Source organism: Odontomachus brunneus, unplaced genomic scaffold (genome assembly GCF_010583005.1).
Source record: "Odontomachus brunneus isolate Ranch 3 - 2012 unplaced genomic scaffold, Obru_v1 Obru_scaffold_030, whole genome shotgun sequence".
Lineage (NCBI taxonomy): Eukaryota > Metazoa > Arthropoda > Insecta > Hymenoptera > Formicidae > Odontomachus > Odontomachus brunneus.
In genome coordinates this window covers 1,902,909-1,926,032 of record NW_022639480.1, presented here as the reverse complement: position 1 = coordinate 1,926,032, position 23,124 = coordinate 1,902,909, and the positions used below count along the sequence as shown (strand labels likewise).

Sequence of the window (23,124 nt, the reverse complement as noted above, 5' to 3'; positions counted from 1 at the left end):
ATACGGTCTTATGCTATGCATATGCAGTTATGTCAATTTTATGTGTGCGATAGCCCTTAGAGATTGTACTGAAATTTAACTAAGCAGGATAAAGAAAACTAATTACAAGTTTAGTTCTGATTGATCAAATTTCAATCCAATCCATAGTCCTAGATTACATTCCAAAACGTTCTTTTTGAGGAAAATTTTATTCACTATCTATAGTTTATGCACTGAAATATATACTATCTGGATCCTTATGGCTCCTGCACACAAGTGCATTTCTGAAGACGGACCAATCAGAATAGAATATTTCTATCCAGCAAGCAATCCAGCATGAAAACAAGCATTGTGTACCGCTGGCTTTATGCCGGAACCGTAAAAAATTGACCAATCATAGTCGAATTATAAAAGAATAATCGACTGTGATTGGTCAATTTTTTACGGTTCCTGCATAAATTAACGGATTACGACCATCATAAACCGGCCTTTACTTTTAACTTGGATTGCACTTTCTGCACTGCTGAACTAGTGCAATAAGTGAGTATTAGAGTGAGAGATATTTGTCTCAATTCAATATATTGCATTAGTTCAGCAGTGCAGCTACAAAGAACAGATCACAAGCCACAGGCCTCTATTATAGCGCACTCCAAAAACCATAGTCTGAGCATAATCTTCGCAATCGAATGTCGCTAACGTCAAGAATCATGTTATGGCTCTTTTTAAGTTGTATAATGTAGTAAATTGTATATCGTGTAATCTGACAGTCGAAAGCATCAGAAGCACACTTGCAGTCTGTAGCAAACCTACAAATGTTTATTGTTTCGTAAAACGATTCTCTTCGAAACGCGTCATGAAAGTACTCAATGTTGCTGAGAAACATGATGCCGCCAAAAACATTGCTGCCTATCTGTCACGCGGTAACAATAGAAAGGTAGACAATATATATTTTACACATTTGATTGATGAAGGTTTGAAGAAAGTTTCACTTATAGTAACGTTACTTGATAAGTCTACTCGTTACAGAGAGAAGGTTTATCTGTCTATAATAAAATCTTTGATTTTAACGTACAACTATGGGGACAAAACTGCCAAATGGTAATGACATCAGTGTCTGGCCATTTGTTAGGTTTTGAATTTAATGGAGCCTATCGCAAGTGGCAAGGTTGTCATCCATTGAGTTTATTTGATGCTCCGGTAGTCAAACAATGCTCCGAAGAGAATTACATAAACATCAAAAAGACTTTGGAACGAGAGGTACGGTCCTGTAATGCATTAATTATTTGGACAGATTGTGACAGAGAAGGGGAGAATATAGGCTTTGAAATCATACAGGTCTGTCAAGCGATCAAGCCAGATATTCGTATTTATAGGTAATTAGAGATGCATTGCCCACTCCATTTGTTTGTCTAACAATATCTGCCAAGTTACTAGTGCCATTTTATGTTTCAGGGCAAAATTTTCAGAAATTACAAAGCAATCTATTGAAAGAGCTCTACAAACTTTGGGAGAACCCGACAAAGCAATGAGTGATGCTGTAGATGTAAGAAGTGAATTAGATTTAAGAATTGGTATTGATTCTGTTATTTAAAATTTATATTAATCGAGATTGTAATCAAGTAGTTAACCAAACCTTCTGTACGAACGATACATGCGTCGATAGGTGCGGCTTTTACCAGATTTCAAACTTTGAGACTGCAGAAAGTGTTCCCCAACACCCTCGGGGATATGCTCATCAGTTACGGGAGCTGTCAGTTCCCGACTCTTGGATTTGTAGTCGAAAGGTTCTTAGCCATCGATCGATTCAAGTCCGAGCCATACTGGAAGATCAGAGTGACAGACGATCGTGATGAAATATTCGTAGAATTTCGATGGGCCAGAGTAAGACTATTCGAGAAGATGCCATGTCAGATCTTTTTGGATATGTGTTTGGAACAACCGGACGCTACAGTAGAGAAAGTTACGTGTAAACCAAAGAGCAAATGGCGACCCCTACCCTTGGATACCATTGTGAGTAATCTACCCGATGAGCACGAGTTACAAACTTTTTCTGTATCAAGAGGCTCAAGATTTCTCGATTTAGGAATTGGAGAAGCAAGGATCGCGCAAGTTGCGTTTGAACGCGAAAGAGACGATGAGGATAGCGGAGAGACTGTATACTCAAGGTCTCATAAGTTATCCGCGCACGGAGACCAACATATTCCCGAAAGAATTGAATCTGGCTCCTTTGGTAGGACAGCAAGTGGACAATCAGGCATGGGGTAACTTTGCGCGCGGTTTATTGGAGTCTGGGATAACTCCCAGGCAAGGAAAGAAAAGCGACCAAGCGCACCCCCCTATTCATCCTACCAAGTATATCGGCAATCTGCAAGGTACGTCGCATTTTTGTTTGCGTTCATTAAGTTTAATCGCACCAAGTTGAAAAGTGGATCGATTAATTCGTGTTAATAGGAAACGAGGCGAAGGTGTACGAATTCGTGGTTCGGCACTTTCTGGCTTGTCTGTCGAAGAACGCGGAAGGTCGAGAAACAACGGTGGAGATCGATATAGCGGGGGAAAAGTTCACGGCTAACGGTCTTGAGGTCGTAGCGAAGAACTATCTCGATGTATACGTATACGAAAAGTGGAACAACAAGCAGATTCACTCTTATCAACAGAGGCAGGTCTTCAGGCCTACCAGCATAGACATGGTGGAAGAGAAGACCTCACCGCCGAATTTGCTAACCGAAGCCGAGCTAATTGCTTTGATGGATAAGCACGGTATCGGCACGGACGCCACTCACGCCGAGCATATCGACACTATCAAATCCAGACAATATGTAGGCCTAACAGACACTCAGCATTTCATGCCAGGAAAGTTGGGTATTGGTCTGGTGATGGGTTACGATAATATGGGTTTCCAGATGTCTAAGCCGGATTTGCGCGCCGATTTGGAGAAGGATTTGCAACTGTGAGTCGACAACTGTTATTGATATAGTAGTTATATAAGTAGCTGATATTAGTGTATGTAATGGTAGTAATATTTGTAATTATTACATCATTTTCTATTCTTTTCTACTCCAATGCGAACGATACGTGCATAGACATAGACATGCTTTTATCATTTGACATTATTTTGGCAGGATATGTCAGCGTCAAAAATATCCGAACGAAGTATTGCAGAATCAAATTAACAAGTACCGCGAGGTGTTCAGAGTAGCGATGGAGCGCGCTAATCTCATAGACGACGCTTTAGCGCGTTATCTCGAAGAAAGACCTATTCAAAGTGAGGAAACGCAGTTCGCTCTTGTCGAAGACGTCAGCATTTTCAAGTGTCCTAAGTGCGGCTCTAATATGGTCTTGAAAAACAGAAAGCAGGGCAGAGGAAAATATATTAGTTGTATGAGCTATCCGGCGTGTACCAATGCAATCTGGTTGTCGGAAGCTGTGGAGGATGTGGAAGCCTTAAGTGAGACGTGCGATCAGGTAAACGCAACGTTTTTAATCGCGGTATTTCAATTACGCACTTGATTTACAAATGAAAACGATCCATTTTTAGTGTACAGAGAACGTGCGTAAATTAAAGTTCAAGTTGGTCAGGAATGTTATACCCTTGTACGGTACTTCTTACACCACTTGCATAGGTTGCGACTCCACATTCAATGAGTTGTTGAACATTAGGGAAGATTGTATCCGACAAACTGGAAGATCGAATTACACCGTCCACAGTAATACATCGAGCTCTACTTTTACCTCGAGTACATCTCGAAGTTCAGCTGCGACAATCGGCTCTACTCAGCGACATCAATCGGTCCCTAACTTCTCTAGTACAAGACGTGTTCAAACTAATAATAACGAAAATTCCAGCACATCTAGAGGGCATGCGCGAAACCACAGTACAGTGAATAGAGATACGACGATATCCAATAACGGAGGAAACATCGATCTCCGGCATAATACAAATCGTTTAGATAACAGATCGAATCAAACTGCGTCCCGAAATTTTCGTAATACAGCAAATAGGGCTAATTGGGGTGATATAGACAGTAATACCGAGATTATGTGCAACTGTCACGAGACCGCGATTCAACTGACAGTAAGGAAAGAGGGGCCGAATAAAGGTAACGTCTATAATCAAAGGAGCTTTTTGAGTGAAAGTGCTTGTGCGCTTCTGTATAAATATAACAGCACCCGATTCACATATTGATACAAAAAGCTCATATTGATACAAGTTTGGGCATTCTTTAATTTTCGTTGTGTATATCATCTTTATTCATTTGTATCGTTGTGATCGCAGGACGCCTATTTTACAAATGTGCCAAGCCGCAAGGTAACGGCTGTGATTTTTTCTTGTGGGCCTCAAATAGCGAGGAGTCTCAAATGAGCGACCATTTCAATCGGTTAACGGGTAGAAGTAACAGGAGTGCCGAAAGTATTGGTCATTCTTCTCGAGTTACTTCTAATGTCGATTGGGGAAATAGCGCATTGTCGAACGATGTCATGTGTCAATGTAATCAACCTGCTCGAAAGTAAGTGCACTCCTTGATTTTTATGATTTTCAGTTCTTTTTAATAAAGAAAATATTACAGCTAATTCATTTTTTCATGTTTATTTAGACTTACAGTGCACAAAGAAGGCCCAAATAAAGGACGACAATTTTACGGCTGTTCGAAGAGTATGAACTCAGGTTGTAACTTTTTTAAATGGGCCGATGAAAATACAGATTGGAACAATTCTTCTACTGTAAATAGCGGAAGAAGCAGAGAATATAATAGTGGCAGTAATGCTTCGAAACGGCCCAGATTAACTAGCGGCAAGAGAAAGTGCGGAATTTGCGGAATCGAAGGTAAGTAATATAATTGACGTCTCTTAAGGCTCTTGGGGAGTCGCATCATCCATCTCTTTTTAATGACGTCAGGAGCGAGAAAACGCATGCTAAAAATTCTTGCAAAATAGATCGAGATAAACAGATATATTTACAAAACGACATTTGCGATCGATTAAATACACTTCTAAAATATTCCGTACACTTTCCTTTTGTTCTAAAAATCAATAGATAATCGGAAAATTAATATGACAAGATAATGAGGAAATTAGGTTAGGTTAGATAATGAGGAAAAGATGATTGCACGTCACATTTATTTTATAATTATCTGTTGATTGTTAGAATAAAAGGAAAGTGTACGGAGTATTTTAGAGGTGTACTTAATCGATCGCAAGTGTCGTTTTGTGGATATATCTGTTTATCTCGACGTACTTTGCAGGAATTTTAGCATACGTTTTCTCGCTTCTGACGTCATTAAAAAAGAGATGGATGATGCGACTCCCCAGGAGCCTTAACTGACACTGTAGTAGTGGCTTCTCTTCAAGAGATGATTTTTTTTTATTACATATCTATATCTCTTATACATTTACACTATACATAATTTTCTCTTTGTTTTTTTCTTTTTACATCAGGTCATACAAGAAGAACGTGCCCGGAAAATGTAATAGACTGACGAGCCAGTTTTCTTCAACACAACATTGTAAATAATGTACAGTTTCATAGTATGGTTGATTGTTACTTTGTATAAAAGTTTACATCAGAAAGAAGCAGAATTCAACAAAGTCTTTAAGACTTGAACCAATGCCTTTTTGAACCGAGAAGATATTCATAAATATCAAACTGAAACATTGTTCAATCTTTTAAACAAGTACCTGAGTCGACTGGTATTAATTTATAAATGCTGTTTAGTTCCTAAGTATAAGTAATAATATTTAACAAACTAGGTCAAGAACCTCTTGTGAGAGAAATTATTCTTTAGTTTCTCCAATTCTTCTTTTTGTGAGTGAGCCTTAGCAGTTGTCTGAGTTAACTGTGAAATCATATTACCATAAGAATACAAATTATTCTGTTAACTCTATACAATAAATAATTCTGTCATTCTGTTGTCACTGCAAGTTACTGTTAGTAGTATATCATATAGTACTGATGCAAAGTTAATCCAAGTACGGATGTCATTGTTAGCCTATCTTACTTCTAAGAGAAACGCAAAGAGAAAATTACCATATCTAATAGTACGTCAAACTTCAATCTCAACAAATTGTTCTCCTCTTCTAATCGTCTTACTTCCTTTGTTAGTTTCTCGTTCTCTTTAAAAGTGCCGCTTACTTTGCCAGATTCTAAAATAAAATTTCCTTTGTATATTGAAGCAAAATGCATTAAAGCAAAGTGATTCACCTGGAATCCAAAGGCCTGACTCAAAGACAGCTTCTTGGTCTCCAAGACGAAGACGTATAGGACCCACTTCTGGGCCGAGTTCTTTCTCTATTCGTTTAGGACTTAAATTTTTATTTGCTAAGAAAACCGATGCCTTTCTAGTCGGTGTCTTTTTGGGGGAAAATTTATTTGAAAACAAAGGCATCGCGTCACACTCTCGAAAATCATATAATACTGAAGGAATTCTACAAATTATATTAACAAATAGAGGGGATTGCTTAATTGTTAAATATAACAAGATGTAATTGTATGGAAGTACTTTGAGCACAATAATCGTTATATTTTATGTTGGACGCGAGCAATATCTTATATGCAAATACATTTTAACGTGCGGTCGAATTTAACTCTACATAAAATAGATCATAAAATATACTTGTTTATATCGTGGTGTTACCTAGGCAACGATAAGTCCCGATCTACAATAGGTATAGTAAGCTTTAAGAAATTGACCAATCATAGTCGAATTATAGAAGAATAGTCAATCGTGATTGGTTAGTTTTTTACGGCTTAACGCTTATTATACCTATTGTAGATCGGGGACTAATGATTGCGTTCAGCAAAGAAAAGCGCGTATTATTTAAAGCGTGTAGAATTTGTTGTTTTATGCCCGTTTCTACTAACTTTGATCAACTTAATCGATTGGTTATTTCAACGGAATTGATCAATTGCACTTCTTTTTTTCTTAAGAATTAAAACAAATGTCATTGGTCAATTCCATTGGAATAACCAGCCGGTTAAGTTAACCAAAGTTGATAGAAACGGGCATTATACCCATATTCATAGTCGGGTGGGACCCGATTGACCACGATACGATTGGACACAGATTGTAATGATTGGTTCGACCTAGTATTCACTAGATAATTCTTTTCATCAATTGGTCCAATCGTACCGTGGTCAATCGGGACGCTCCTTTCATAGTTAGAGGCCTGGGCAGCGATCATGTAACTTTTCCCCTAGGGCGGAAACGTGAAAAGTGAACGTGAAAAGTTTCACGTGAACTCGTGATCACTAAACTCGGCGAGCGTAGAAACATGAAATTTTTCATGTGAACTTGTTAGCCATGAAATGTGCTGGCGGAAAAGTGAAAATCTAGTGACATGATGAATATATTATGTTACTGCTGTAATGAGATACAGGAAACATAACAGCACCCATTGGGTGCTTTCAGTTGCGTACACTGTGTTACACAAAACCAGTTTATTGGTTGCATATTATCTTACAAGATATTTTAGATAATATGTGACCAATAAACTGTTTTATGTATGTGTATGTCAAGATGTGTTAAGCAATTGGAAAGCACCCATTCTATCTTTGTTCCACATTTAGTGAATAACAAAGATAGGATGATACTTGTGTCGACTTGTGTCTCTTGGAAAGCAACTACTATATAATACAGTATATAATCAGAGAGAAACCTGAGAGCGGCCACGCCGTACGTTTTGGCCGACACCGATTTTCACGCTGTTCGACATGGACTGTCTATGTTCTTAACCATGCAATTATGCGCTTAACACGGATACAAATCGCCAGAAAATGGACATAGAATGGACACGCAACAAATTGACACTTTACCGGCAGCGTCTGAAAATGGGCGTAGGGAACGTAGATCCACCTCAAAAATGTGTACAGATGGCGCATCAAACAGCGTGAAAATCGGTGTCAGTCAAAACGTATGGCATGGCCGCTCTCAGGTTTCTCTCTGATATAATACAATGTATAATATCTCAGTATAATACATGCCCAACCCTGGACCTGACTATGAATACGGGAATTATTCGGAGAATGTGATACAATATAAATATTGGCGAAATTGATTTCACCAAATGGCATTTGTGTTTAATATTCACTGCCAATATTAAAAATTAATAGTTTATGTTATGGAGGATTCATACTGCGTCCGATGTCCGACGTACGACGCCCGATATCCAATAAAAGAATAACTTTCCAATGGAGAATTGAATTCTCTATTAGAAAGCTGGGTACCTATTATGGACTTCTTCGGAATCAATTCCGATCGGAAACATTCAGTTATTTCCTAGATTTCTATTGTATTTTCTAGGGGAAACGGAATTATTCCGATCGGAATTGATTCCGAAGAAGTCTATAATAGGTACCCTGTTCTCCTATTGGATATCGGATATCATACGTCGGACATCGAACGCAGTGTGAATTCTCTATTACATATACTATAGATATTTTGTAATACTGACAGTAGGTCTGTTTTTTCAACTGTACTGCTGTGTACTGGTGCAATAAGTTAAGCCAGCGGCACATGGTGATTGTTTTCGTGCTGGATTGCTTGCTGGATGGAAATGCTCTGTTTCGATTGGTGTATTTCCATCCTTCTCCAGAAATGCACCAATCAGAACAGAGTATTTCCATCCGCTGGCCGCTAGCTTTGTGTTCCTTCATGCTTTGTGTTACTTCATGCTGTTTGAAAATTTAAAGGATTTCATTGTTAACAGGAAAGTTAGGTTAAGTTCTAGTTATTTGGTAGAATTATATTACGAGTAGAGTAAGAACAGTGTTATAAACTACGGACGAGTTGTCATGCCACTTTTTTGTCATACTATGAGTAACATAAACTTGCGTAACGTTCTGACGCGGTAGAAATCCGTGACTGTCTATTGAATAGTGAGATATTTAGCGAAGTTACAATTGACGTCACGACTGACAGTATCATGTCCTGGATAGGCGCAATAGCGAATAATGTGCTTCGTAACATCGTCTACGTAGATACGCCGCCGAATGTCGTACAGGAGGTTCGACCGGAGCATTATAGCAATCGGCATATTTACTCCCGCGAGGATGGCATCGTATTATACGGGCCCGGCGATAAGAGTCAAAAGTATGAGATTGTACTGCACAGACCCTGTACGGAGACCCTTCATCAGGCGTACAGGTGCATCTCATTGTTTTCATCGTTATCATAGTTTGTCCATTAATTTCTTAAATTAATTCTCAAATGCTTTGCTTCTCTCAGCCTGTTCCGAGCCGAATCTCTCGAAGCGGCAGTGGAGAGATTCGTAATATATAAGGATAAAGTACCAGTACTTGTACAGATAGTGCGTGAGGTAACTTTTATGTGTGTGTGTGTGTGTGTATAGAAATTAATATAATTAAGGAGTTTATTTTTAGTTAAAAAGTCTTAAAATTGTATAAAAATTTAATATAACATTTACTCTAGTAAAACATTAGTTGAAGTTACATTACATGTAGTTGAAGTTTCTCTACTTGTCTGCACTATTCATGAAACATTTGATACTAAGTGACTAGGAGAAAAAGCAATTTACTCTTTAGTAGCAGCTTAGTCTTAGTCTAGCTCTTTGCACTATACTGTCTGTAATTTTGCAATTGTTGTAAGATATTCTACTGTTATAGTAGAACTTTATAATAGGAACAATATAAGTGACTATTATTCCAGTATAACGTTGTAAAAAGTGATAACATCCAAATGAAAATCTTACTGTTGTAATTATTATATATTAGAAAACACAGCATATAGGAGAAAAAAAGTATTCACTATACTGTTTTTGTGTAATGATTAGTTGTAGGCTAGAAAATTGCTGTTTTATGCTTTGAGTGAAATGTACTGAGTGAAACGTGGCAAGGTAATATCATGAAATTAGTTTCAAATTAAAATTTATTATTTAGATAGTGAAATATATAAAAATGTAATTTTTACGATAAATAGTGAACTTGCTCCCTTCATGCACCACTAAATATATGTCCCTTAGACGTCTTGAAAATACATATCTGGTAAATACATATCTGGTAAATAAACTCCTTAAGTTTATCTGAAGCTTTTGATATCCATAGGATATGTCTCTTGTTTCCTAAGTATATGATATATGATAAATAAGAAAGAAAAGAGAAACAGCTACGATTAATAACGATTTTATTTCTTTCAAGATGTGCAGCGTTGCGAAAATACAGAAGCTCTGTGATACTCTGACGGAGCACCCTACATGGACGCTGGCGCATATAGCGGCAAAATTCGCGCTGTACGACGCCTTCTCACACGCAATCGTCAACAGCGAGCTCAACAGTGGCGATTTGGAAACCGGCATCTCGCCTCTGCAAGTCGCCGTGCAGACCAACAATCTACGCACTGTGCAAATGCTGATAGCGGCCAAGAGCTCGTTGGAGCATCTGGATCATAGCGCAAACACCGTTTATCATTACGCGGCCACGTCGACCAAAGAGATCATTCTGGCCTTGGGAGCTGGTCTGCCCAACAGTCTCAACAGCCGTAACAGCAACGGCCACACTCCTATTCACGTAGCTTGTCACAACGACAAGCCCGAGTGCGTGAAGGCGTTGCTGCTGATTGGTGCTGACGTTAATATACCCGCTACCGAGGGTTCCGAGCCCTCCAGCCCCGGTTACGTTGGCGATTTCTTGCACAACAAGCCGAACGTGCTCCACTCGGAGGACATGAAGTTTGGCGGTACACCATTGCACTGGTCGCGCAGTCGCGAGGTGATATGCGCGCTGATCGAGAACTGCGACATCAACGCGGTCAACTTCGACGGGCGCACGGCGTTACATGTGATGGTGATGCGCAAGCGACTAGAGTGCGTAGTTGCACTGCTCAGCCATATGGCGTCCGTAAACATCGTCGACAACGAGGGTAATACCCCGCTACATCTGGCTGTGGATCTAATAATCGTGCAAGCGCTCATCGGTTTCGGTGCCGACCTCAACGCTCGCAACTGGAAGTCGGAGACACCGTTGCACAAGGCTAATATCGACAACACCGAAGGTAACAAGATCATCTATCTGCTGCACGCGGTGGGCGCGCAGCGATGTCCGCCTGAAATAATAGGTTGCCATCTCGGCTGCAAATTCAACGAGACCTATACCGGCATCGCGCCGTCGGAACCGCCGCACCACGTAACGCGCACCGTCATCGATCAGATGCTGCACGTTTCCGGCATGGATAAGATGACCGAGCGAGACAGAACAACTGTCGACGGCGGCAGACTGCTTTGCCTCGACGGTGGCGGTATTCGCGGGTTGGTGCTTATCCAAACGTTATTGGAGATCGAGTCGGTGCTTGGGCGACCTGTGGTGGAGTGCTTCGACTGGATCGCCGGCACGTCAACCGGTGGCATTCTCGCTCTCGGTCTCGCCGCCGGCAAGTCCTTACGCGAATGCCAGGCGCTCTATTTTCGTATCAAGGAGGACGCCTTCGTGGGTTCGCGTCCGTACAACAGTGAGGGCTTGGAGAAGGTGTTGAAGGAATGTCTCGGTGCGGACACAGTTATGGCGAATATCGCAAAGCCAAAGATCATGATTACCGGCGTGCTTGCCGACAGAAAGCCTGTGGATCTTCATCTGTTCCGCAATTACGATTCACCCAGCACTTTGCTGCAAGTGGCGGAAAATACAATGTTCAAGCGCACATTACCGCCGGAAGAGCAGCTTCTGTGGAAGGCAGCGAGAGCCACCGGTGCTGCGCCGTCGTACTTTCGAGCGTTCGGTAGATTTCTGGACGGTGGCTTAATCGCAAATAATCCCACTCTGGACGCTATGGCGGAGATACACGAGTACAATCTGGCGTTGAAGGCCACCGGTCAGCCGCAGCAGGTAGTGCCGCTGACATTGGTAGTCTCTCTCGGCACTGGATGCACTCCTACTACGTACGCTCTCAAAGAGATCGATGTTTTTCGGCCGGAGAGTCTCTGGGACACCGCGAAGCTCGCCTTCGGCATCTCAGCGCTCGGCACGTTGTTGGTCGACCAAGCGACTGCTAGCGACGGTCGAGTGGTGGATCGTGCCAGAAGCTGGTGCTCCATGATCGGCGTCCCGTACTACAGATTCAATCCGCAACTGTCGACGGAGGTCGCGATGGACGAGAAGAACGACGAGATCTTGGTGCACATGATCTGGTCCGCCAAGGCGTTTATGCACGCGAATCGAGATCAAGTGAAAGAACTGGCAGCGATTATCAATAGTAGCTCATAGCTACAGAGAAAATTATAATGGCGAGATCGTTAGCACGACAATTTTCTGCTAGGTTACAAGTTCACCGCTATTCACTACGACCAATGTGATATTAGACTTGATATTAGACTTGCTGACATTAGATTTTTAGTGAATATTACATCTTTCCTTCTTTTCTTTTTGTAATAATATGTAGCAAACAACTGATTTGCAGCGATCGTGCGTACCATATCGTGTGTTCTTTTCGCGTTCATAGTCAAATTGGGAACAAATTTTCATTCTAGTTCATTAGGAACTTCTCACGACACGACGAATAATGCACAATTCTTGATATTATATTACAATTCAACTCACTTTTTATCGTTTTTCGTAATCTCTGCTAATTGAATAGTGTGGGTGTTATTGTTAAATTAGGTGAGTCACGAGTTCAAAGTGTCTAGAAGTAATTTATTAATATCGTTATAGCGTTTACAGAGAAAAATAAATTAAAAAAAGAAACGAAATATATTGTCACAAAGCGTATATCGAGTAATATGCTTTACTTCACGGAACCTAAACGGTCTATCGAGTTTGTCGCCGGGTATCACCCACTATTGCTCGAGTTACTTTACGGACTCTTGTAAACTGTCGACAGGTCACTATACGACGAGGAGTCGTGTCACAGTCGTCGTTAAAAAGGACCAAGGAAGCTGGTACCTATCGAGGCCCCATATAGTATGGCGGTTGTGCCATCGACGCGGATATATAGGGATAAAAGGAGTGTGGCGAGACGCTCTGCGCCTGATATTCGTTCTCCTCGTGTACGGCGTATCCTTCAGCTGCGGGGTAATATTGGCCATGCACGTAAGCGTACGGCGCTTTGGTAGCGGCGCCGCTCATTTCTGTGGAATATCCCTTGGTTTCCGAATACTTGGGCAGCTCGTAGTTCTTGGACTGTAGTTCCGGGTACTTGGCACCACCGCCAGTCATCTCATGATATTTGCTACTGGTCATCTCGTGATGATACTTGGCAACCTCGTGACACTTGGCTTCAGCGTAGCTCTTCGTGGTCGCGTCGTACGCCTTGTTGGGATGATCGGCTGGATACTTGGCTGTCTCGTTCACCCAGATACCTGGCCGGGCCAGGTGATCGTAGGTGGACTTGGACTCGTGTCCGTAAGCCGCTCGCTCATACGCTTTCATACCGGCATCCGAATACAGACGGGTGTAGCTTGTGCAGTCTGAACCGGTGCCAGTTGAATCGAGAGAAGTACCTGACGAAGGTAAACTACTTCTGTGTACGATAATGCCCATCTGATCATCCGACTTGGGCTTCCTTCGACGCGGTTGATACTAGGAACGGCACATAAAATACTCGTTAGTGATATAAAAACACGTATCAAATCGAGAAAATTTATCTTTTATACTTGAGTGTTAGAAAAGTTCGTCAAATAAAGTTACGAACTAGAATTAACTTTCAAAGTGTAGGTAAACTTTTTTGAATTAAATAAGTAACGCGCGTTGGCCAAATGTTTTTGTAGATATCTAACGAAGTATTTTCTTAATCTTTTTATCCCTTTTTCTTTCTTTTTTAACATTCAAATTTCCTACAAATTAGAATTTTATGGAAAACGACAAATCTTTTGCCCCAATTTAATAAAATAAAAACACTGTCCCCGCTTGACTTCTTCCTCAATCATTGTCCGTATTTAAGGATTATTTGAGCTCAAATATAAATAAAATTTAATTGTTTGTTTGGAAGAAAAAAAAGAAGGATCATTCTCGCGTCATTTTTGCGAGTTTTATTCTTTGAAAATATTTTCAAGGTGCTGCATCTGTAATCGTCGTAACGGCGCCCGTGCGTCGCGCGTTGCGAAGACGAAGAGGACAAAGTAATCACGCATCATTAAAAATACGCAGAACGTTTCGCGCGTTGCGAAATCGCGTTGCAAGATCGAGCAGACCGATTCGGGATAGCGGGACGAATTAGCGCGTGCAATACACGTTCGTTCGTTCAGAGCACTCGAGTGGTTAATCGAGGCCCGATCGCGCGATTTAAGCCCCACCGCCGCGTGCGCACGAGGGCTGCCGATGATTTACGAGAAGGGGAAATGAATTCCCCGCGGTCAAGCCATCCGTGTCGCCGCTTTACGCGAGCGAGAAAGTCAAACGCGACATGACTGGGCGAGATGAATGCTGCACCCGCGTGGAAAAGCGAGTATTGCCACCTTTCGAGAGGAGTAATGAGCTCTTTATACGCATTCTTTCGTGGCGATTCTCGCTAGTCAGTCAATTATTTACCTTGTAGTGCGGATGTTGCTTCTTGTGCGCATTCCGTAATCTCTCTGCTTCCTCAATAAACGGTTGCTTCTCGCCGTCGCTCAAAATCCTGTTGCAGATAAATCGCGTAAATACAAGTGTAGTCATGAGTAATATCGGGATACGATCTAGCGCGAGTGTCAAGTTGCTGAGACGTTAATTATAAGTTTTATAAGTTTGATTATAAGGTAGCGAGCGGAATGTTTAATTTCAGTAGACGGTTGACGCATAAGAATCTATTTACCTCCACAACTTTCCTAGCGTCTTCGATAGCTCGGCGTTGTGTAATTGCGGATATTGGTCGGCCAATCTTCGCCTCGCCGCTTGCGCCCATACCATGAAGGCATTCATGGGACGCTTCACGTGAGCGCTTCTTCGACCGCCTGCGCGCGAAGTCACCGGAAGTAACGTCCAGTCGTATCCTGCAAATACAACGAGCGAAAAGTCTAATGATTTTTATATCATTCGTCGAAGAGGGATTTGTTTTTGTGTCGCGTATATGAAATTTCTCAATTATTTCTTTTTTCTAATATAGATTTCTACATCGCTTTTCGACATTCGCTGCTGATGTCGACTTAATAACTTAATCACGATTTCATCTATCACGGAACATACGTTGCAAACGCATGATGGCGCAGTTCTAGCTTATCTTCCTGTAGACACGGGCCGCCCTCGCGAGTACCGGAAGTAGTCTTGTTGCGGAATCGGATCGTAAAAGAACACGAGATAAAGCTACACCTGTATCCTCGCGCTCGCGGCTCGTGCGGCCGATTCGTCCGAGACGAGTTCGTCGTGACGCCGCTGGTTTTTCTCCTCTTCATCTGTCTTCCCTCTTATTTAACTTTACTGCGAACGCGATAGGAGTTTTACGACCTGGAAATCGTATACGTGTATAGAGAAAGGGAGAGGGTCCAGCCGAGAGCACGGTGGTTTTTATTGTTCCCTCCATCGTTCACTTATTACCGTTTTCTCGGTAATCTTTTCCTCTCTCGCGCGCGAATGACCAGCTGGAACTGGTCGGGTTACGTTGATCATCTCCAGCGAATGTTTCCCAGGTAAAAAAAAACTTTATTTCTTTCGAGATATCGTTGCAGCACTGGAATTAATGTACGCGTTCCTATGGGTCTCGAGTACTACATCCCTGCTTGTGGTAGTATGGCCGGAACGCCGAGTGATACAAGGGTCTCGGATTGCTCGAAATCTCGGGAACACTTAATAAGAGGATTCGGCTCCGGATGTGTTCCTACATTTCACTTCGTGGGAAACGAGCGTCAAGCAAGATGGGGTCATAAAACCTTGTCCCTCCCTTCGAACAAACGTATACCGACTTATGTAAATCTGTGCTGTGCTCCAAGCGCAGTTTATCCTAAACCTTAATACCTCGGCCCGGTCTGGAGTCTAATTTGGAGGAACCATGCTGGAACATAGAGTTTTGAGGAAAATTTGCAAATTGCCCAAATTTATACACACACACACACACACATACACACGACATATATAACAGAAATATAGAAAGATAGAGAGAAGGGAAAGGAAGAAGGAGTGCAACAAAAGAGAGGGTCAAAGAGAAATTGAGAAGAAGGAAAATAGGGGAGTAGATAAATGAGTAGTAGGGATAGAGGGAGAGCGGCGAGGGAGAAATGGAGGAAGATGGAGAGGAGGAGAGAGAGGTGGAGAGGGACGGAGACCGTGGCTAGAAACGGAGACGGAGGAAAACAGGGGGCATGAGAATGAGGTGAAAGAGAGGAAGAGAAAAAGTGAGAGAGCGCGAGAGAGTGAGAAAGGGGTTGTTGAGTGAGAGGGAAAGGAAGAAAGAAGTGCAAGGTGAGTGGATAAGGAGAGGGAAGATAGGGTTGGGAGGATATGAGAAAATAGAAGAGAAGGAGATGGAATAGTAGAGAGGAAGAGGGAGGGGGGAGAAAGAAAGGGAGGGAGAGAAAAAAAATATAGTAGGAAAGAAGGTGTGAGAAGAGAGGAGTGAAGAGAGAGAGGCAACGAGGGACAGGGAGAGAGAGGACGAAGAGAGATGATGCGAGAAGGAAGGAGAGAAAAGAAAGAGGAGGACAGAAGGAAGGAAAAACCTGTCGGGAGAGTGGGAGGAGAGAGGGACAGAGAGAGGGGAGAATGGGAGGGGCGGGTATGAGAGAGAGAGAGAGAGAGTGAGAGGGAAGGAAAGGGGAAGAGGGATGGTGAAGAAGAGAGAGAGGGTAGGGGAGAGAAAGTAGGGAGGGAAAGAGATGGAAGGAAGAGAGGGTGACAGAAGAAGAGAGGGAACGGTAAATGGAGAGGCAGTGGAAATGAGAGAGAGAGAGAGAGAGAGAGAGAGAGAAGGGGAGGGTGTATATTGTAATTGTATCTTGTATAAAATTTCACTTTTTTTTGCTAACTAAAGTACACGTTTCTCGTGCATTCGTCAGAAATTCGTTATTTGATAAATGTATAATTATTTTCGTGAAGAAAAATCCTACGGAGAAATTGTGTCAAGTATTACGCTCTCGACCCTAATTACTGCTGAATAGCGGAGGGCGAGTCACAGTCACGAAGGGAGCGGGCAAGACCACGTGGCGAAGCGTCATCCCAGACCTCGAAGGCCGGTGGAAGCTAATTACCGTGGGTACACGGTCCAACGGTGCGGCACTTGTGTCGGCGCCTTTAAACGTTCGGGGGAGGTCCTTGGTCGACGCCTGCGTCGATAGCTGCCGAAATATATTTTACACGGAAACGCGGAAGGACTTGCCAAGAACGCGACAGGAATAGAGGGATTTTCGCGTGAACCAGCTGTAAGGGCGAAGGACCCTATGTGGTCGATGAAAAAAGCATTGGTTGGCCCTATAGAGTGACGCGGTAGCCTGTGGCATGGTCGGTCCTCTTTGAGAACCGACGGTACCGACGAGAAGAGTGAACTCTTTTAGCTACGAAAGTTGTGTGCACAGTGAACAAAAAAAATTTGCTCAGCTCGTCACTTCTTTTGCAATAACTTGACGCGAGAAAGAAATTCGTTTTCTTCAAAAGAGTTTTTAAAGCTTATTAAAATTGTCGCTTTTGTTGGACAATTAACTCCACTCTCTATTTTATTTTATTTCAATTAAAATTTTTTCTACAGCCGTTCTCTTGAATAAGAATTGCTTTCGGCAATGTAACATTTATAAACTTTCTAATGTCAAATACTTAGTAGAAGACACAAGTAGAAGGCCAAAGTACCCTCTTAAATGGAGCAAAAGTAGGAAATAACGTTGATACGCCCAAAATATAAAGCGGTATTAGTCGCAGAACGAAGCTTTATCTCGGAGCAACATTGACAGATACGCTCGTTATCGCGAGAGTCGATCGGTTTCTTTGGCGTTCAACGCAGACTTGCGGTGCGATTAAATCATGAATCCTGATCGCGGAATTAACAGAAACTCGCGCCAAATGGCGCTTAATTTTAGACTCTTCTCTATCCCGTTCCTCCATTTCGATTTGACTAATTACGATGTAACGACTGCGAATCGGTGACACGCGCCGCACCAATGAGACCGAGAAATTGTCGCACTTTTTCAGGATGTAAACGGCTTTTGAGTGGAGATCAGGGCCGCAGTTTGCGCATCCGTCGACCTACAATAGGCGGGTTGTGCATCCTGGTGAATGAACCGGTGTGCTCGGCCATGCCGGTCGTCAATGGTGACCTGTCGTCGACTCTTGCTACATTAACTCCTTTACAAATCCCCTCTTGACAAGACCCTCTTAAACGCTTCGACACCTCGTCCCGCCGATGTTTGACGTTCCGCACTCATCGCCACGTGCATCTCCACGATTTTCGTGATACGTCGCGAGACGATATGCTCGCGATATAGCGCAGGATCGTTTTCCGTTCGATTGAATGCGTGCGATACCTATCCGAATTGAAAGTTTTCCAAAAACTCCACGCGACATAGAACTTACGTAATATACGTGTATCGGCATGTTAGTTATCACACTCCCGTTGGTTAATTAAAATATTTTCTATGTTAAACCGCACAATTATACATATATGTTCGACGAGAAATATCTATATATCAAAGGTCACCTGTGTTTTCGTCGAACGGATACTATGTAACGAGAGGCTCATCAATTAGCACTGGTGGATTAAATATTTAAACGCGACGCAGAGACACGTCTCTCCTCAAGCTATACGATAAACTATTTAGATTATGCATTCTTGCGGATAATGTTTACGAGTTTCTCGCGCGTGCCAACCATTTTTCAACTTCGTGTATCAAAGAATATGAGTGCTTTTCGCTCTATCATCCTTTCTGGACCGTTTTATTTTATATAACGTTACATTATATAGCTGAGTACTTTCATAGCCAGATTCTAGCGGATCTCAATTGGTAATATTGCAACTCGATAGTGTCAAAGTCGACAATTATTAAAATTAAGAAGAAGAAGAGAAAGCAAAAATTTGTTTATGAGAAAAGTAGATTTGTTGATTATTAAGAAAAAATAATTGTATATACAGTAAACGTTACTTAACAGGAGATGTTAATGGTTGTGTGCATGTGTTACGCGTCTTCTCTTCGATCCAGCTTGGACGAAGGAGCGATATATCCGACTCTTTCCTCTCATATCTGCTACAACGGCCAGACCTCATTAATTTTCGTAATTATTCGCGTCGCGATTGTTGTCATGGTCTAACGTTCGTGTGGATAAAATTAGAATCTTGCGAAGATATCATAGTCGGTAATTTCCACCTGTCTGTCGGTTCGTTCGTCCATCTTGACGACGTTGACGTCGCCGACGTCGACGACGACAACGACGACGACGATAATGACGACGACGACGTATCTCTGGCGAAATTTCGTGAGTACTAAGTCTCGACGTGCGCTGTAAATCATGTCCGGTACCGCGCGCGAGATCTTTCAGATTTAATTCGGTACTGCGGCATAATTAGCGACGGGTGGCAGGCGTTCGCCGCGCCGGTCTCGCTCGGTTCGCAGCACCTGCCGTTCTCGAATCTTCCCCGGAATCATCTCGTGAGGAGCGATCTTCGGCTATATTTCTCCGCCTCATCTCCGACTCTGCCTCCGTGTCCTCTCCCTCTATATTTCCCTGCTGTCTACCGCACTTCGCGAGTCTACCCTTTCTACCCACTTTCTACTCTCCCGAATGTCGTCTGTATAAATCTGCAGGCTGGCGAAATGGAGAAGAGCGGTATCCGACGACACGGCCTTTCAACGCCAATTACAGTCTGCCTTCTCTCTGAACGACTCGATAAAGACAACGGGAGAATACGAGAAAGAAGGAGCGAACGTACGCTATTTTTTGTCGGCATTTTTTGTCGTCCAATTTCACCGGCAAATGTATTTCTCTAAAGAATTTCGAAAGGATTTCCATTGCCGTGATTTTACGTCTTGCGAGTACGCGATGTATGAGTCGCGGATTACTTGAATGTTTTCAAAATAAAACATTTTATCATCTTATATTTTCTAAGCTAAATAGAAATGCAAAAATGTTGTAATAAAGTCTTTGCAGTAAGTGAACCACAAACTACATAAATAAAAGTCTGCTCTTTGAGATATAAATCTTATATTTAAAAATTTGTCAAAATTTCCAAGCATAATACTTTTGAGATGTTAATTTTAATCTAGTATCTGCTATAGTTTGCAATTGTATCATACATTATTTTATACTGTTCATTCATTTATATATTATTTGTTATAATTAATTAAATATACAGAAATTTATATATTTATATATACCTTGTAGTAACTTGCCCACAGCGTCGTCCAGGGAATTGTTACTGCAGTGTTCGTTATTCGATGGGCCGGCTTTGTTTTCCATGGACGATAAGCCGTTATTAGTGTGATGCGTCTCCATTGTTATTTCACTGATAACGACCGGCACTCACACGCGCATCGAAAAACATATTTTTCATAGATATCAAAGACATACGTTTCTACAAATTCGAAACCATATTTTTAATACACAAACGTCGAATATTATTCAAATAATGAATGATAAATCGAATAGTAAATCTTGACAGAAAATGAAACGCATCTCTCGTAAATTAGTAGCAGATGAACGTTTCACGATAAAAGATCCTCGTCGCAGCTCGTGCAAGAAGAGAGATAGATAAGTTTATAGATAGATACATACACACACACACACATATACATATATATATATATATATATATATATATATATATATATATATATATATATATATATATAGAGAGAGAGAGAGAGAGAGAGAGAGAGAGAGAGGAGGGAGAAAGAGAGAGAGAGAAAAAAACCTGATAATTACTCGAGAGTTATCAGGGTGCGATTTATTTAGGTCGTCGAATCTTCTTTATAACTACTTGACCGACATCGTCTGACCTTGTCCTCGCATTGTATCGATATTAAGCTGATTCGGCTTGTACGAATTTGTAGATCACTCGGATTGATTCACTCAGACATTATCGACTTCGGAAAAATTGGACAGATATTGATATGACGATGAGACGTGCCGAGAGGAGAGATATGTTGCTTTGAAACCTAACACGTTCTCCGATACTCTTTACAAGACGTCTCAACAAGGATCGATACGTAGCACGCTAATTTGAGGCGCCAGATCGGATGGAGCTGAGTTCGACTCGATCGACCTCGATAAGATCCTCGATAAGATCATCGACTCGTGTCATAATTAAAATCTCCCGCATAATCGTCTTGTCCACCGATAACAACTCTTATTTGGGCTTATTGGTCATTTGAGAATGAAGCGCGAACTGCCGTGTCGTTTATTATTCTGATTTGATTTGCGTCATTAAGGTACCGGAAAAGTCGAGAAGATGACGCGAGACGAGACGCGATGCGACGCGACACTGGCACTGGCGGATCAGGTAAACTCCGATGGCCGACTGATCGGTCAGGAGGAGAAACGCGACGATGGAACCGCGCGCGCGACACGGCCGCACAGGTTGGTCCACCGACGGGTGAAAGAGGCTGAGGCGAGGAGACGAACGTGCGCGTCTCGTCGTCTTGTCTGGCACACGCACGAAACCGTCGGACGGACGGATGGCAGACCATCCTCGACGGAGGCGGTTCCGTGGACCACCTACCTCTGGTGGGGAGACACGTAAGATCTTCCTACTTTCTTCTTCTTCTTTTTCTTCCTTCTCCTTCTCCTCCATCACTCTTACTTATTCTCTCTTTATCACTCTTTCTCTTCCTTCGTTGCTGCATCCCCTGCGAACCTGTCTTCATCGCACCAGTCGATTTACCGGCGTTTTCCTAGATGGAAAACTACAAAACATCACGAGATTCCTCTGTAAGTTCGCAATGAGAAATCACGTGATTTTCGAAACTCGATGCGAAAATCTAAGGTATATCTGCAAAATATTGAAAACGTCTACGAACTTTTAAACACTATATGTTGGAAAAATATTACTTTATGAATAGGACGATATAGTCTTTAATTTTTTTAGTATGTTTTTTAGTATTCTTTGCACTTTCGCGTCGTGTGTTGTATATGTTTAATTAGAATGCGTGTACGCGCGTATAACACACACACATACATACGCGCGCGCGCACTCGTTTGGACGGCGTCGAACAACGCGTGGAACGGACCTCAGGTAGGTGCCGGGATGCACAATAAGCACCGTGTGCTCATCCTTGTGTTTGACTCGGCATTAACATCCCGCCGCGAGACGTCTCAAACACAAATGCGTCGCGCAAAATGGTGAGAATCTATTAATTAAGGCTATCTTGCTCGTCGATCGACCGATCACGCACAACACCCTCGCGATACCGGCGGTAGTCGCAATCAAATTGCTTCTCAATTGCAAGTTGTACAATTCGCATATCATTAGCGGATTTAGAGCAATTAGCAGGGCTTTGAAGAGGAGGTAGTCTTATATATTTTCTCGGATGAATTTAAGTGAGGAAATTTTTCGCGAAGAAAATTTGTTGAAAAGTAAATATTTAATGAAAATATTCAACGAGATGTTTAAAAAGATCACAAAAAATAGATTTAATAAGATATTTTCCAAGTGTTTCTCCTGAAAATATATTTGTCGGTTTTTTCGGTGTATACGAATTCCTATGTGTGAGTTGCGATAAATATCGCCTAGCGCGTTTCTACTAGGAACATCGAGACGCACGGCCGCAATTACGAACGGAATGCGAAAAAGAAGAGGAGCTCGCGAAAAGTGCGCGACAAAATAGAGCAGAATGATCGTCGAGTCCCGAAGTCGAGTTCCCTCCTTCTTCGGGCCCGTTCCGGCGAGCCTAATTATACAACGAATTTAATGAATGAGTGAGCTAGCAAATACAGTGGCTCATACATGGCATATATAAACCACGGTCAATGCCGTGTGGCGGCTTTTGTGAGAGATCAAAGAGAGCATCTCACTCGCACTTTGCAGGATCAACTTTGCTGCCGGCGCAAGCAAGTAAACGGGAGTGCGTCGCGGACCCTCGTCGCGCAGCAGTTTCATGGATTAAAGATTATGACACGAGATTTTCGCGTTCGAATGCTTTCTATTCCGAGTATAGGTTGTCTACCTAGCACGAATCATCGACAAATATTTGCTCAGGTCGTTCCTTTTAGGATAACTGGACACAAAAGATCGTGCCAAAGTGTTCTTCAAGTTTTTATCAAAATTGTTTGTCACTTAAAACTATGTTTCTCGCCTCCAAAAAAAAAAAAAAAAAAAAAAA

General features: G+C 42.1%; 4 protein-coding genes across 9 annotated transcripts; 2 read left to right on the top strand and 2 right to left on the bottom strand.

Annotated features, from left to right (window-relative positions):
• Window positions 1–502: 502 nt before the first annotated feature.
• LOC116843182 (DNA topoisomerase 3-alpha) lies at window positions 503–5,741 on the top strand. 2 transcript variants are annotated; one of them, XM_032813373.1, is made up of 12 exons: window positions 503–913; window positions 1,006–1,236; window positions 1,315–1,352; window positions 1,432–1,550; window positions 1,643–1,989; window positions 2,063–2,351; window positions 2,431–2,929; window positions 3,102–3,444; window positions 3,518–4,079; window positions 4,256–4,487; window positions 4,575–4,804; window positions 5,416–5,741. In XM_032813373.1, exons 1-12 carry the CDS (start codon window positions 692–694, stop codon window positions 5,454–5,456), a joined length of 3,153 nt encoding a protein of 1,050 aa, XP_032669264.1. In that variant the 5' UTR covers window positions 503–691; the 3' UTR covers window positions 5,457–5,741. The 2 variants fall into 2 exon arrangements, with proteins under 2 accessions (XP_032669264.1, XP_032669263.1); XM_032813372.1 differs by having other exon boundaries at window positions 1,006–1,352.
• Window positions 5,323–6,632, bottom strand: LOC116843184 (protein chibby homolog 1). Its single transcript, XM_032813374.1, has 3 exons — window positions 6,179–6,632; window positions 6,005–6,120; window positions 5,323–5,813 (listed from the first exon to the last, which is right to left on the bottom strand). The coding sequence occupies exons 1-3, from the start codon at window positions 6,360–6,362 to the stop codon at window positions 5,724–5,726; spliced, it is 390 nt and encodes a 129-aa protein (XP_032669265.1). The 5' UTR covers window positions 6,363–6,632; the 3' UTR covers window positions 5,323–5,723.
• Window positions 6,633–8,502: 1,870 nt separating this feature from the next.
• Window positions 8,503–12,688, top strand: LOC116843178 (85/88 kDa calcium-independent phospholipase A2). Of its 2 annotated transcripts, XM_032813363.1 has the most exons (4): window positions 8,503–8,691; window positions 8,954–9,119; window positions 9,201–9,291; window positions 10,130–12,688. In XM_032813363.1, the coding sequence occupies exon 4, from the start codon at window positions 10,130–10,132 to the stop codon at window positions 12,185–12,187; it is 2,058 nt and encodes a 685-aa protein (XP_032669254.1). In that variant the 5' UTR covers window positions 8,503–8,691; window positions 8,954–9,119; window positions 9,201–9,291; the 3' UTR covers window positions 12,188–12,688. The 2 variants fall into 2 exon arrangements, with proteins under 2 accessions (XP_032669254.1, XP_032669253.1); XM_032813362.1 differs by having other exon boundaries at window positions 8,504–9,119.
• Window positions 12,593–21,436, bottom strand: LOC116843180 (transcription factor Sox-2-like). 4 transcript variants are annotated; one of them, XM_032813366.1, is made up of 6 exons: window positions 21,239–21,436; window positions 20,729–20,889; window positions 20,182–20,378; window positions 14,709–14,886; window positions 14,447–14,534; window positions 12,863–13,498 (listed from the first exon to the last, which is right to left on the bottom strand). In XM_032813366.1, the coding sequence occupies exons 3-6, from the start codon at window positions 20,297–20,299 to the stop codon at window positions 12,863–12,865; spliced, it is 1,020 nt and encodes a 339-aa protein (XP_032669257.1). In that variant the 5' UTR covers window positions 20,300–20,378; window positions 20,729–20,889; window positions 21,239–21,436. The 4 variants fall into 4 exon arrangements, with proteins under 4 accessions (XP_032669255.1, XP_032669257.1, XP_032669256.1 ...); XM_032813364.1 differs by having other exon boundaries at window positions 12,593–13,498; window positions 20,729–21,436; XM_032813365.1 differs by having other exon boundaries at window positions 20,803–21,436.
• Between the last annotated feature and the right edge of the window lie 1,688 nt (window positions 21,437–23,124).

Excerpts from the sequence above, each read along its gene's own strand:
- LOC116843182 (XM_032813372.1), top strand. The coding sequence starts at position 692 with ATGGCTCTTTTTAAGTTGTATAATGTAGTAAATTGTATATCGTGTAAT. Across the intron at positions 1,551-1,642 it reads TGAATTAGATTTAAGAATTG|GTGCGGCTTTTACCAGATTT; the intron begins GTATTGATTCTG and ends ATGCGTCGATAG. Across the intron at positions 2,930-3,101 it reads TTGGAGAAGGATTTGCAACT|GATATGTCAGCGTCAAAAAT; the intron begins GTGAGTCGACAA and ends TTATTTTGGCAG.
- LOC116843184 (XM_032813374.1), bottom strand. The coding sequence starts at position 6,362 with ATGCCTTTGTTTTCAAATAAATTTTCCCCCAAAAAGACACCGACTAGA. Across the intron at positions 6,121-6,178 it reads GTCAGGCCTTTGGATTCCAG|AATCTGGCAAAGTAAGCGGC; the intron begins GTGAATCACTTT and ends ATTTTATTTTAG. Across the intron at positions 5,814-6,004 it reads TTGACGTACTATTAGATATG|TTAACTCAGACAACTGCTAA; the intron begins GTAATTTTCTCT and ends ATGATTTCACAG.
- LOC116843178 (XM_032813362.1), top strand. The coding sequence starts at position 8,899 with ATGTCCTGGATAGGCGCAATAGCGAATAATGTGCTTCGTAACATCGTC. Across the intron at positions 9,120-9,200 it reads ACCCTTCATCAGGCGTACAG|CCTGTTCCGAGCCGAATCTC; the intron begins GTGCATCTCATT and ends TGCTTCTCTCAG. Across the intron at positions 9,292-10,129 it reads TTGTACAGATAGTGCGTGAG|ATGTGCAGCGTTGCGAAAAT; the intron begins GTAACTTTTATG and ends ATTTCTTTCAAG.
- LOC116843180 (XM_032813364.1), bottom strand. The coding sequence starts at position 20,299 with ATGGAGACGCATCACACTAATAACGGCTTATCGTCCATGGAAAACAAA. Across the intron at positions 14,887-20,181 it reads TGTGGGCAAGTTACTACAAG|GATACGACTGGACGTTACTT; the intron begins GTATATATAAAT and ends TTGTATTTGCAG. Across the intron at positions 14,535-14,708 it reads ACGCTAGGAAAGTTGTGGAG|GATTTTGAGCGACGGCGAGA; the intron begins GTAAATAGATTC and ends TATCTGCAACAG.